This window comes from Manihot esculenta, chromosome 5 (genome assembly GCF_001659605.2).
Source record: "Manihot esculenta cultivar AM560-2 chromosome 5, M.esculenta_v8, whole genome shotgun sequence".
Classification (NCBI taxonomy): Eukaryota; Viridiplantae; Streptophyta; class Magnoliopsida; order Malpighiales; family Euphorbiaceae; genus Manihot; species Manihot esculenta.
Window position 1 is genome coordinate 4,187,303 of NC_035165.2, and position 14,636 is coordinate 4,201,938.

At 34.0% G+C, this 14,636-nt stretch overlaps 2 protein-coding genes across 2 annotated transcripts; both read right to left on the minus strand.

Annotated features, from left to right (window-relative positions):
• Window positions 1-864: 864 nt before the first annotated feature.
• On the minus strand, window positions 865-2,381 carry LOC110614856 (GATA transcription factor 4). The gene is made up of 2 exons (XM_021756540.2): window positions 1,719-2,381; window positions 865-1,604 (listed from the first exon to the last, which is right to left on the minus strand). Exons 1-2 carry the CDS (start codon window positions 1,944-1,946, stop codon window positions 1,041-1,043), a joined length of 792 nt encoding a protein of 263 aa, XP_021612232.1. The 5' UTR covers window positions 1,947-2,381; the 3' UTR covers window positions 865-1,040.
• A 3,318-nt stretch (window positions 2,382-5,699) lies between these two features.
• On the minus strand, window positions 5,700-13,850 carry LOC110615681 (T-complex protein 1 subunit alpha). Its single transcript, XM_021757688.2, has 17 exons — window positions 13,565-13,850; window positions 13,353-13,417; window positions 12,857-12,946; window positions 12,651-12,737; window positions 12,453-12,512; window positions 12,235-12,285; window positions 11,603-11,698; window positions 11,089-11,154; window positions 10,251-10,468; window positions 9,801-9,897; window positions 8,870-8,956; window positions 8,508-8,642; window positions 8,209-8,313; window positions 6,911-7,039; window positions 6,724-6,827; window positions 6,278-6,368; window positions 5,700-6,191 (listed from the first exon to the last, which is right to left on the minus strand). Exons 1-17 carry the CDS (start codon window positions 13,635-13,637, stop codon window positions 6,105-6,107), a joined length of 1,641 nt encoding a protein of 546 aa, XP_021613380.1. The 5' UTR covers window positions 13,638-13,850; the 3' UTR covers window positions 5,700-6,104.
• Window positions 13,851-14,636: the final 786 nt, after the last annotated feature.

Here is a 14,636-nt window from a genome sequence, read left to right on the forward strand (position 1 = left end):
GAAAACAAACTTTTATTTAAATTTGGTTTATTATAAATCAACATATAAATAAATATAATATATTTAAATTTATCAAAATCCACTTATATATTTTTTGAGTTTATAATAAATTAAGTATAGATAAATTTTCCAGGTCAAAAATAAGAATGTGAAGTGAGAAGGGATCATTAAACTAGATAGTACAAAGAATAATCTCACATTTGCCTGATTAAAGAAACATGGAATCTGTAGTTATATTTTCAACAGGACCACAACAAATTGTTCATTATTCATTAAACAAATAAGCAAATTCCTGTATATGCACAATTCAATTTTACGATCATTAAAAGCTATCGCACGTGATCTTATCATCCTTGGAAGTTCTTATCAGGACAATCAGAATAGCAAGTATTTGTTATTAAAAAAACAAAGAAGAAAAAGCCATGATAGCAAGTACTACGTAGAGTTGCAGCTCACTGCATCGAATGCCGTACTCCTTAAAAGATAGAAGCGGTTAAAATCACTCGCCTATTCTCTAAACTCAATTGTTCCAAATCATAGGTTCCTTAACAACCAATTGGCATCTTTCCACTCCAATCTTTTGTGACTGAATTGTTACTTCTTCAATCTGCAAAACTTCTCAAAAAAAAAAAAAGAAAAAAAAAACTGCAAATTTTCTCCTCTAATTAATGTGTTTTCTATTAATTTCTTCACATCAAACGCCATTGGTCAGGCCTCCCTCTTTCGGTCTCCATGCGAGAGAGGATTTTATTCGCTTAGCTCGTGTGCTAGTGCATCACGTGCAATGCCCCTTTCTCAACCCACAAGCGTTACTCATCTCTCTCTCGCACACACATACAGAGTCAAAATTTTCTCCAATAACTGTACTTAATGGTAATGTTTTTTTTTAAAAAAAAAAAAAAAACAGCAGTTTTAAATTAGTAGAGTATTTTTTTCTGTTTTCCTCAGAAAATAATCAAAGAAAACTAAATGGAAAACACAAACCATAGTGATCAATATCTATTAACACTGATCACAGCATTCAAATTGCAAAATGAGAGTTAGCAAATTTCGAAGTTCTGCTTGGGGTGGAGATGGTGATGGTAGATGCGTTGTTCCTCCTGCTGCTGTTGCTGCTGCATCATCATTTCCTTCTGCCTACGTAGCTCCAATACCTTACGGTGGGAGTTTGAGTGCTGAGTCAGTACGAATGTCGGGCTGGCCGCCGGTCTATATTCGGGGACGAGCCTTCCCGATTTGTACCTTACACCGCAGGCATTGCACAATGTTTTGGGACCCAGTGGGCCTGTGCGCCACTGTGGAGTCTTCTCTGAAGCGCAGTGGGTGCACCTCCTAACTCCACCCTCAGCCGTCGGTGATGATGCTCTATTGATCTCTTTCTTCGATTTCAATTTCCCAGTTGTAGGAGATGGAATTTCTGGTGAAGATGATATCCAGGGAGTAGCGTTGATTGCTGTGCCTCTTGAGCGTTTGCTGCGAGCCTTCGCACAAAATGATGTTTCGGATCGGATGTTGATCGTACCGGAAAGCGAGTTAGCAGGAAACTCTATGCACGAGTCGTCTACAAATTGCGATAGCCACTCCAACTCAGCCACGTCATCACTCTACAAAACCAAAACTCAAAATGAAAAGACAAAAAAAAAAAAAAAAAAAAAACACCCAGAACAAAATGTAAACCATGAACTGAAATGAAGAAGTTAGTAGGTAGCAGGGAATACAGGGACGAGAAGGTGATCGGTGAAATCCGTGGAGAGCCCGGAATTAAAGGGAGCGGAAGAAGGGAAGTGGTGAATGGAAGGATTTTCAGGTAGAGAAAGATGGCGATGGTGGTCGGTGGCGACGGAGGAAGAGGTGGAAGTGGAGGAGGAGAAGAGGTCCTCGTTGGAGAAGTCCAGGAGGTCGTCAATGCGGAAACAGTCAGGTGTGGAAATTCCGTAAACGTCCATTCTTTTTCTGTCTTTTAATTAATGATGGGGTGTGCGTGTTCGCTTCAATTCTTGGGTTTCAGCTCACCAAACCTGAGCACAGAGAGGGAGACCGAGAAGAGAGGAAAGAGAAGAAGGAATTGCTGAAGTGAGAAGTCTCAGAAGGAAAGTAAATAGAAGAAGGCACTTTAAAGGGAAGAGTGCATGGAGTATTTCATGCAATCATCGACACATGGTTTCACATGCTCAGCCTCTGGCAATAGTATGGGTGTTTTTGCATCCATGCCCCCTTCTACCTCAGCATCTGCATTACTCTAATTAACCCTTTTAACTGCCCCCTTTATATATTTCTCAATTTTTATATATTTCATGCTGGGCGGTAGGTGCAATGCGTAAATATATTTTCATAGAAATTAAAGCCAATATGATGAAGACGAAAGTGTCATATCAATTCAATCAAGTAAATATAAAAAAGGTACACCACTTTGGATAGGGTGCACCGTACGATGGGTACTTTGCTATCTGTCCGCCTCTGCCTCCGGCTCCGGTTCCGGCTCAACCGCCCTCCTCCATGATGTAGTTACTACTGCTTATGTGTTAGCAGCTATCCTTCATAATTATTCTTTTTCTAAAAACGAAAATTGAAGATTTAAAAATAAAAAATAAAAAGAGAGAAAGCGCCAGCTGGATCCAGTTGTTAGGATAGTTTTAATAATTTGAGCGAACGTAACGGAACACGGCCCGTTTCTTCCTCACAATCTTTTACTAGTATTGGTTTCACCTTTCTGTGTGCTGGGCGTTACGGAATTCCAGAGTTACGAGGGTGTGGTCCCCAGCTTACCCTTTTCAGCCGCCACGCGTTCAATTTTTTGTCTCATCTGGTAAATTTCTTGTGCAATTGGCAGTCAACCAGTATTAGGCAGAGGAATTTGACAATTTTTTTCATAAAATTTAAATTCATTGAAATTATAAAAAGGTCGAAGATAAAATATATAGAAAAATGGCAGGTGACCGTGTCTGTAAATTCATTTGCCGACAACTCAAAGTCTATGAGGTGTTGACAGATAAGGCAATTGCATGACTTATTTTTATTTTTTATTTTTATACATATTCAAGGTAAATCGTATGCATTTGTTTATCTAGTTTATAATTTAAAATTTATATAACTAAAATAATAAAAATAAGGTAAATTTATATGAAATGAGTGAATTTAAAATAAAAAATATTTTCACCTATTTTTCTAAATAATTAATGGCTATAAAATTAATATTTATATGAATAAATATTTTGTTTAGTTTCACTCTAAAATAATGTAAGAAAAAGATTTTTGTTTTTTTTTTCGAAAGAAGAAATTGAATATGGCAAAGAAGGAAGAGTGGTGGGAGAATTGAGGGTAAGTAGTATCTTAGAAAAATGGTGAGAATCATGAGAAGATAATATTTTATATTATATATAAACGCATGCAATACGTACCAAGGCTTTGGGCTTTTGGCATTGGTGGGGAGATACCTTGAATCACGTGACATGACGAGGTGAAATGATCCCAATGCAAAAGCCAATGCACGTGAACGATCATGTGCATGTGCTCCTATATTATTATTTATTCTTTATAACCATGCTACATGAACTGTCACAGCTCCAAATTCTTATATTCAAACAAAAACGTTCCCAAAGAAAAAAAAAAATCAAACTAAAACGCTGTTTTTTTTTATAAAAAATATATTATAATAAATATTATCTTAAATTAATTAATAAGTTTTTTTTATTAATATAATTATAATAAAATATGTTAATAATATCTCAAAGAAATGCATAATTTAAAAAAAAATCTTATTCCTTCTATTTGGAATAAAATTTTTATAACAATTTAATTTAATTAAATTTATTTCTTATAAAATTTTTATTTGAAATAAAAAAATTCAAAATTTTTAATTTAAAATTTTTTATTATTGTATAAAAATGAAATTGTGAATGATTTTATAAAAATTTATTTAATTTTTTTTAAAAAAATTATTGATGTCAAACGTGGAATTGAAAAACCTGAGAAAGAAATCTGTGAGATTTTATTGGGAAATTAGTCACTTTGCTATTTAAAGGAAGAGTCTATGGAGATGGAGATTTTATTAGAGTTCAATCTGTTATTTCCAGTTTATATATTAGGTAACCATTTGTTTAATAATATTATAAAAATGATTCTTTAACATGGAAAAATTAATTTTAAAAATTTGCATATACGTTAATTATAAATTTTAAATAATCACAAGTTTTTAATTATTATTTTAAATAACATTTTTGTAAAAAAAAATTCATTAAATTTTCAAGTTCAATTCTTCCAAAATACTTACTATTTTTTTAAAAAAGATACATAATAGTCATCAAACATAGAAAAGATAAAACTTAATTCAGCTATTGCGATCCACTCATAAATTATTGGGCAACGACTTTTGTTTTTCTTTGGCGTACATGAAGGAAATATGCTAAAGAATTTTGAGGAGGTGATGTCGGTGAAGATGAGCAATGGGCCATGGGGCCGACCAATTTACATGAAAATAAGATAAAAAGTAAAAGCACACATAGCTTATATAGGGCACGGGAATTCAACCCCATGGTTACGATTTTAATCAATATCAATCTATACATTATTATAAAAGTAGTTGCTGCACATGTGAAAACTATTACTTAAGGACTCCTCTTACATGCACCTTGCTCACATATTAATTAAAATTATAATAGTTATCAGATTTAGTGTTAGAATTAATAAAAATGCTTCCTCAGCAAGTTAAAAAATTTCCTATGCGATCTTCCAAGAAACAGCGGTGGTGGCCTCATTCAATTATTGCTCTCTCCTTACTGTCACTGGCCAGCCTTCTTGTTGTGTTTTAAAGAGGATGCCTTAGACACAGACTTTCCATTTCTTTAAAAATTTTGCTCCCAACTTGTGCAAATACAAGTGTTTTCTTTTTCCCTCCCAATTTTACTCGTCAGAGGAAATGTGCCCTTGCAGAAATATTAGAATTATTAGCTTTCTTTAAAATCTTTACAGGTTTATTTAAATAAAAAAACAAAAACAAAAGATCAATAATTGGGCAATGCCAGTAGATACCTCTTGTCTGCTTAATTTTAATAACGATGTCAGCGTGAGCTCCTCTTATTCCTATCCGAGAATCTAGCAATATCATGTTATTTATTGGGTAAGTTTAGGGTTCAAGAACTTGCAGCTACTGAGGAGGACAAGTGAACCCGTACAATAAAGAGCAAGGCAATGCACATGAAACCTTATGAAAGGTCACATTCACATGACATTTTTTTAAAAAAGAAATTAAAAATCTCCATAAAACTGTTCAAAAGAAAAAAAAAATAAAGCTAAAAATTTAATTCTAAAGTAATTCAGTGCAGGTAAGGCTGCAAGGGTTTATTGAGAAATAAGAGATTGCAACCCTCGTGCTCTAGACACTGGAGAGGCAGGGTTAAACTTTCAGATGTCAAGGATTCAACCATCTCATGTTACAGAAAATTTCTACTCGTTATCTTCGCGGAGGATGCAGTGAAGAATGAAAAGGTCGATCAGATCTCCAGGACACCTATGAATTAAGGATTGAAACAGTAACCAGAAAGCCGATTAGGAACCTCTGTACCTATGCACTTCAGACTTTCGACTCCCTATATTCTGGTTGTGATTTATAATTGATCCCTTTTTTATTAAGTCACCAGCTTCAACTCAGTCGACCAAAGGAAAAAGGTTATTAAAAAAAAAAATTGTGTTAACACTAGTCATGCCAGAAAAAAGGAAAACTACTAATATGATGATAATAATTAAAGTTTTCACTCGATAAACCTACAAAAACAATCACGAAAAAGAATCCAACCCATATCGTCCAACTCAACGGTACAAAATGACAAAATCAAGGGTAGCACAGTTGACAGTGGGACTTCATGGCTCGCAGGTTACTGTTTTCATCAATAACATCACACTTGAAGGCACCGTATTTGCTATATAAGATGGCTCTAGAAAACATGCATCCTTGCGTTTAAGGGCAAAACAAAGAATCATCCAAGCCCTTACTCTTGAAGGTATAACAGCAATGGGAACAGCATATCAATTTCTCTCCTCCCTTACCAGAGAAAAAAGATAGGACTAACAGAATAATAGGTCCCACCATATCTTCAAATATACTGACACTACGCCTCATCATTTTGGCTTTCATCTTTCACAAGCCTGATCATGTCATCAATTCGAAGGATGGTTATGGCTGCTTCAGTGGCAAACTAGCAATCAAGGAAAATTTATCAGAGATTTGTTATCAGAACAAAATTTCATGAATACATCATTTGTGTTTTCCACAGCAACAAACCTGAATTATCTTCACTTTGCTCATTGCAGGTTCAATAACTCCAGCTTCTAAGTTGTTACGAATGGTGCCCTTTGAAAGATCTAGCCCCATGCTGCAAGAATTTTAGTATAACAGAATGTGATGTGAGACATGGAGGGTGAAATAAGTAGAGCTAATGTTTCCCCCTTTATATAACACGTCCTGGTAAAAGCTACTAGTGATAATAGCACACACCATTTGAAGAGATCAAACATGCTGTTGACCATGCATGTTAAACCAAGCACAAGCAGTAAACCAAGCACAAGCAGTAAACCAAGCACAAGCAGTAAATACTACTAGAATGGTAAAAGCTACTAGTGATAATACCACTTTCTCCCTTTCAGGAGACATGGGTTAGGAAGCAAGTTGAGAAAAATGGAAATGGCTAACAAAATCAGATAAATGTTATAACACATGCAGAATAGTACCTTGATAAATGTTTCTTGTCAGCCTTTGTTTGAGCAGTGTGGTGGTAAGCACGTAGTTTTGCTACCAATTCAGTGGCATCCTTAGCCGCGTTGACAGCAAGTACCTGCACCAGATACCTGTCATTATTACACAACTCCATAGTTGAAAGCACCATATGCTATGCACTCATAATTTTCTACACCAAACCTTTGGTATGATCAGTAAAGCTTCAGCGAACTCTGCAATTGCCAACTGTTCTCGAGATCCTAGAGTTGTAGCAAGATACTCCAAATACACAGACAAGGCAGCCTCAACTGCACCTCCACCTGCTACTACCTGTAATAGATACAGATGTCTAATGAATAAAGCTCCGGAAGTCATTGTAATAAAGCATTCCCACATTGTGTTTTCTTAAACACAACAAGATGGATAGTTAAAGGAAAAAACCCTTATTTTAATTTAAATTTTCAAAATTTAACATCAAATGCCCACTACAACTGCAATGGGCCTCATATTCCAAACATTTCTGGGCTATATTTGTAAAAGAAAATATTTATGGGGTGGGCTCACGGCCCATTGCTCTCCCATCACAACCTTTAAAGATAAGGTTAACCTGGATATTTAAGTATTCCAAGTTAAATGTGGCAGGGCTGATGCAGCCAAGGCCCAAAATGCATTCCCTGCAATTGTTTGGAATCCAACAAGACTGATGGATGTCCGACAGTAAAACTTTTAAATGTCTTATCATCATAATAATTGTTTAGTCTCTCCAACTCTTTCTTCTTCTTTTAGAATTAATTCTATTCAGCACTTTGAAATCAAAGCACCATCAAATAATGAAATCCCAAGTTCTCAAACTAATATTATCATATATAAGCTCTATTTGTTTCAAGGAAAAAATTTTACAGAGAGAAAATTTTCCATCATTTTCTGACATTTGGGTTATTATGGGTAATGGAAAATATTTTCCTTGTCAATGAGGAAATTAAGTCATTTTTAAGGAAAAATGGAAAATAACATTCTCTTTCAAAGAAGAAACTTTTTGGACCTTGACTATATTAACACTACTAAGTTAACATCATATTTATTTTTTAAAATTACAAACAGCAATAAGAAAATAAGTTATTCTCTTGGAAAATATTTTCCATGGAAAATATCCTATTTGCCCCAAGACATCCAATTAATAATCTACACAATTTTAAAATGATCATGATATTAGCAGAGCTTCTTGCTGTGATGTAGATGGAAAAAGAAAACTAGAACTTCATTTATCATTTTAGAAGTATAAGAGAAAAACTATATAATTACAAATTACAAAGAATAATAAGCATGCATTTTCTTTTTCCTCTTTTTTCTTTAAAAAAAAATATCAGCACTTGCTATAATAATTGTAGCAGGCAGTTCCAATTGTGGCGGCATTACCAATTTCAATTTACAAGACAAGGTTAGATATTAAAATCCAACATTATGCAAAGAATATAATCAGCAAATATATTAAAGCTCACCATATTGGATTCAAGGGTCCTTTTAACAATAGATAAAGCATCATGCAGAGCTCTCTCCATTTCATCCAACATATAGTCATTTGCGCCTCTAAGGATTAGAGAAACCTAAGCACAATAAATCAATAAGACAACTTCAGAATCATGAATTCCATTGACACGGTACAACCATTATGTAATTATTAAAAAATGCAATAAACTGTAGCAAAAGACTTGCAGTTCCAATATTACCATAATTTTTAATGTTAGAGCTTTATAAATTTAGGTCAGATCGGAAAATGAGAAGAAAGTAAATCACGCACCGCACTTGTAGATTTGGTCCCTTTTATCATAATCACATCATCATCAGCAATGCGCTCTTCCACAACCTCATCAGCATATCCAAGAAGTGACTGATCAAATGTTTCCTCCCCTTCCATATCAGCAAAAGTTGATACCTAACGCCACACCCAAAGGAGCAAATGGGCAGTTAAATAAAGCACTAAAAACTGGTAGGAAGCAGTGGATAAATTAAAGAATACAATAAAAGTGACAGATCCAATCCAAACATGGTGAAACCAAAGCTAGACTTCATACTCAACAATAACCTGCATCCCCATTTGCAACCAAGGGAAAAAAAAACCAACATGCCAACATGAATTATATTGACTAATACAAATATTACCATGGTTGCACCAGTTGCCTTGGCAACATGCCGCATATCCTCTTTGCGAACACGTCTCACAGCAATAGCCCCAGCTTCCACAAAATACTGCAATAACAGTTAAAAAAAAAAAAAAAGAAGAAGAAGAAGATTAACATAATTAAAGCGGAGTGCACAAGTTAAAAAAAAAAAATCCAAGTAGTTCAAGTCAGCCTGAGCCAATCATAAGCACAGCTAACATTAAACATAAATATATAGACTTGACTGGTACTGCAGAATAGATCATATGGTTAAACAATTCTGTTAGCAGTGGCAATTGCATAACTGCACAATGCCTGCGGCTAAAGCAAGGTTTGATTAAGTTGGAAATCTTGGTTTTAAATACCGGCCGTTACATAACGTAACAACCATTATTTACAGGTTTTGAAGGAGCCCGTGGCCGTTAAGGCCTTCAAATAAAGGTGATGAAATTTTGCTGCTGCAACGGCCGTTAGTTTTCTGTTCACAGCAGGAATCTTCAGATCAGCTTTTTTTTTTAACTTCACCATAAGCCTTAGTCACACGAATATGAATTAATGGAGGGTCCTTCCACAGCAGCCTTCATTCATATTCATATTCCAACGCAAAAAACTTAAACAACATTCATATTTCTCTCAAGTTCTTTCACAGCAGCCTATATTTACTGATATCAATCAACTTCTTCTTAACACTCTTTCAAATTTCTCTCCAACTTCACTACCTTTTAAGTGTTTATTTGATATATTCATACTTATTATTTGATATATTTATACTTATTATTAAGTTGTAAATTAAGTTGTACAACTTAATAATAAGTAGAAATATATCAAATAAACACAAAACTAACCTTTACAATATGACCGTTACAAGGCTGTTTCCGTTACCCGCGACCGCGATTTGAAACCATGTTGGAAATACACTTACAGAAGCTTACCTTAAGAGCCATGTCATCAATTCCTTTCGTAGTTAAAACAACATTGGCTCCAGCTTTCAAGAGCTTCCCTATGCGTTCCTTTGTCATATCCGCTTCCCTGTCAAGCACAAATATATCAAAGCCACATTATAAATCCAATCACAAGCGCTATTCTTAAGGAATAATCTTATTATGCCAACAGCAAACAAACAGAAAGTTCAAACGGCGAGAAAGTGAACTCAATAATCAAATTATTTGAAATGCTATAATGTTGTTACAATTAGGGGTTCAGGTTCTCAAGAATTCATAATCCCCATACCGCAATGGGTGAGGGATCATTGGAAATGAAGGACAAAGACATCATATAATCTATTAAACTGTCCACTGATTGCTACAAGGCAAGTTGAAGTAAAATTTTAGAACATAAGAAACAATAACCAAAGTGTCCAAAGCAGCCTATAACAAGGTCACCTTTGACGAATTTTCTCAAGCTCCCTGGGGTCAGTGACTAAGACTTGTACTCCCAATTGCATCTTTGTCTTTTGAAGATTAAAGTCAAGGCATGCAATTCTAGCAGGTGCAACTCTTGTAGGCATACCTTGAGCAGCACGACCAGTATTTAGAGCATAGCCATTCAGTAGGTAGCTATCTTTTGCACTTTTTCCATGAGCTTTCAAAATATTGATACTCTGTAACATCAAGGAAAGTAACAACGGCATTAGAACCACCACCATGAAAGGCAAAGGAGACATACCAAATTTGATGAAATCTTTTCGGGGTAAAACATCAGTTTTGTTTTTCTTTTAAACTGTTTGAAACATGAAATCTCTAGTACTTTGACTCTTCATTTAGCCATGCTATACCTAATACTTGTGTCAACATGACAAGGCAGGGGTTACGATATAGAATGTGTCCAACACATATTCATGTACAGTTTAATAGAGCACAATTTTTCTCAAAAGATGAAGAGCATGCATTTAGATAGAAAATAGATATTTGATTGTATTTTGGATGATATATTTGGTTGTATTTGAGCATCTATTTAGACTAAAAAATATTATTATATAATTTTATTTTATATAATATAACATATCCAAACATCTTTAGAACCATGACGCCGTACTTTCAATCTACAAACTTGACAAGTCAGACACGTGTACATGTATTCATTTCTGACATCCATACCTCGGTCCATATAACATACCATGAAACTGATTAGTTATATAGACAAATAGCTGCAAGGACCTCTTACATAAGCAGGCATAAGAAAGTTTCCAGGCCAAGATATTGATGCAAAAGAAAGACTAACCTTGATTGGGTATTTGACTTCGCCTCGTGCATTGGTCATCTTTACTGCTTGCACAGCATCTACAACCTATGAAGAAATTCAGTGGAATAATTAATGGTCAAACACATGCATGTGAATTCCTTGCTAGCTCCTGTAGAAGCTACAAGCCTACAACAGAGTTTGGTCAAAACTAAAAATGTCCAGATAAGGCACATAATCATCATGAGAAACTGGTAATATCTGATAGAACTAACAGATGCAGCAACGTAGCAAGCATAACACTAGAAGCAGAATGGAGACGGGAACACAGAAGTCAGCAGAGTTCCTCTCAGCCAAAGACAGACAACAGATTCTAGATCAATCCATGAGTTTGGAACCTAAAACTGCTCTACTCATGCAACCCATTTCAGACAACAAATACAGTCACACACTGCGTTTTACAATTTTGTAATCATAAACAAGTATCAGTTGTATGGTTACACATGAATCCCTCCAAGACAATCAAGTTATATTACTTTGCCAAGAATAATCTTACCAGATTTGCAAAGAAATCACTGTCATCAGCTATCAACTTTGAGGACATGCTTGTCTTAGCACAATTTACAAGAGAATCTTTTCCAAGCTTTTCAACCTATGATACAATTCAAAATACTAGTCAATGACATTGTACATTTAATGTATCAGGAATATGCATTGTTGTAGCAGATTAAAATATGTAGCATAAAATCCATAACCAACAGTGTAAAAATAAAAGAGAGAGAGAGAGCCAAGACAACTTTTTCTAATTTTCACATGTGAAACTCTTTTGTTTAACAAGAATTCCCAACAACTCCTGAAAATAGTAGGGTTAAGAACAATGAGCTTTGGCTAAATGATTCTGGAGTCTCCTCTGAAATTAAGCACAGCAGGGATAGCAGAATGAATTCTTATGGCTCCTAGATGTCAATACATCAAGCCAAGAAAATGTCTAAAAATCCCCTATCTATCACTTAAAAGCAACTAAATTCATATATGACATTGCACAGCCATCACAATTGTGATTTTTTTTTTTTTTATCTATGCCACACAGATAAGTAGTGATACTGTTTCCCAGAACTTATACAACAGCTTCTATGGGAGAAATGATGTGCACAATTATAAAAAGAGGTACAAGGAATGGAGGCTTACCTTCACAGCCAATTTTTCATCAACATATTTACATGCCTCCCTCATAGCAAGCTGTCAACAAACAAAAGCAGTCGCAGAAGCTAAATCAATCAGGAAAAAAATCCAAAAGTAAAGCCATGCTAGATCTTTTTCCTAGATGCAATTGAAGGGTATTATATAGCATGGGGATAGAAGACAATTGAAGGGGAAAAGACAGAAGAAGGAGATTAAGAACTCACTCTGTATCCACTGATTATTGATGTTGGATGTATCTTATTCCTCACCAGATCATTTGCTCTCTGCAAAAAATTATGATCCAGTCATGGAATTCCATTCCCTTTAGAATGAATGTCAAGGAGCTTAAACTACTCATCACAAGAACAAGTAATGAACTCCAACAATAACCCAAGGCCGAAAAAGGCACAAGCTGCAATTACCTTGAGCAACTCTGCAGCAACAATAACAACTGAAGTTGTTCCATCTCCTACTTCTCGATCTTGAAGCTCCGCCAACTCGACAAGCACCTATATACCCCAGAAGAGAAAATTGAAGATCATGAGTTAGGAAGGATGAAACTAATAACTCCAGTCTACTATAATACTGATACAGCATCAAAAGAGTAAAAATGAAATTATATGTCCACCTTGGCAGCTGGATGCTCCACTTCCAACATCTTGAGGATAGTGGCACCATCGTTGGTAATTGTTACATCACCAATATCATCTACCAACATCTGTAATAATTAATCCAGGCTTTAGCACAAATTTAAATTTCAATCGACAGCAATAATGGAAGCACCACAAATGAAGGCTTTAGCACAAATTTAAATTTCAACCTATATTTATATTATGGTTATACTTGTACTGATGAAGCATTGAATTGAGGGGTGCTAGTCCTTTCGATCTTAAAAAGTGCAGTCACAAGTAAGCCTAAACGTCCCTTTAATATCGTTAAAAGAGTGCTCGCCCTATCTTTAATTTCAATCAACAGCAATAGTCAATAGCAATTGAACAGGTTTAAGGGGGGTTCAGCATTTATAGATGCAAACAGTAGGAGCCAACCAATTGTAACTAAACATCAGCTAAACATTAGCGTTATGAGATGATCAAGAAATCAATGACAATATGGAGGAGGAATACCTTGTCCAGACCAACAGGACCAAGTGAAGATTTCACAATGTTAGCTACAGCTTGACAGGCCACCACTAGAACGAGATAACCCCGACGCATAACACAGAAGAAAAAAAAAATTATTTTAGTCCAATGGCTAGGAGCACAAAGTCTATGAATATTGAGAGAGAAAATGAATGAGGAGGAAAAAAAATGAGAGAACTTGAGTGAAGAGAGTTAACCATTCTGAGTACGAACGTCTTGGCCGGATTGCCGTTCACCTAGAATGTCAAGAGGTTGTGCAGCGATTGCCATTTCTGCTGCAAGTGATGGAAACAACAAACCCTAGATCGGATCTGTGAGTGCTGGTGGAGAAGGAAACAGAAAAGTAGCTGGAATGCTCAGGAACAGCCTCTGCTTATAGGAAGGAAAGTGCTTATGTGGTCTTATCAGAAGGGTTTCGCTTGCCCCTTTGCCTGTGTTTGCACTAAAACCCTAGTTCCAGTAGAAACTAGAAAGGCTCTAAAATTAAAAAGGGAAAATAATTGTATAAATATATAAATAAAACTTCAATTTGTTTTGTTAGCCTTTGCAAAAAACAATTGTAGGTCAATATAATAATAAATAATAATATTTAGTTGACACTTAAAAAAAATAAAGATAGAAGCATAATTTCAGGCAAAATAATGCATTTATATTATATATAAAAGTGGGGAGATAGAAAAATATTGGAACTTCTTAAATTATCTCAACTATTTGTTGTTAATTATAATTTAGTTATATTAAATTTTATTATAAATTTTTTAATATTTAAATTATTTAAATTATATTTTTATCATAAGTTAAATTAATTTTTTTAAAAAATAATTATAATTATTTAAAATTTTTAAATATAATTATTTAATTATATAATTAATCTATTTAAAATTAAATTAATTGAAGAAGTTCTTGATTAAATTTTATTTATACATTTTTTAACTTTTAAAATTTTATTTATTAAAATTTAATTGTAAGTTAAATTGTATTTTTTTTTTAAATAATAAATTAAAAAATTTGTGTATAAAAATAAATAGTTTATCTTAAGAATCAAAATTTTGTATGATATATTGCATTTAGAAATAAATTAATAATTTTAATATTAATTTAATTGATTATTATCATTATTAAATTTATATATTTTTATTATTTTTCATTTCACATATAATTTATATATTTATATTATATATAAAAATGAAAAAATGAAAAATATTGATATTGCTATTATACCTCTATGTTGTTTATTTACTATACTTTAAATTTAAAAATAGATAATAA

What these genes read in the sequence shown, in the direction of transcription:
- LOC110614856 (XM_021756540.2), bottom strand. Translation starts at nt 1,946, where the DNA reads ATGGACGTTTACGGAATTTCCACACCTGACTGTTTCCGCATTGACGAC. An exon ending in CCGATCACCTTCTCGTCCCT is followed by an intron (nt 1,605 to 1,718) that starts GTATTCCCTGCT and finishes TTGGTTTTGTAG; the next exon opens with AGTGATGACGTGGCTGAGTT.
- LOC110615681 (XM_021757688.2), bottom strand. Translation starts at nt 13,637, where the DNA reads ATGGCAATCGCTGCACAACCTCTTGACATTCTAGGTGAACGGCAATCC. An exon ending in CTTGAGAAAATTCGTCAAAG is followed by an intron (nt 9,898 to 10,250) that starts GTGACCTTGTTA and finishes TGTGCTTGACAG; the next exon opens with GGAAGCGGATATGACAAAGG. An exon ending in AGGCAACTGGTGCAACCATG is followed by an intron (nt 8,643 to 8,869) that starts GTAATATTTGTA and finishes GTGTGGCGTTAG; the next exon opens with GTATCAACTTTTGCTGATAT.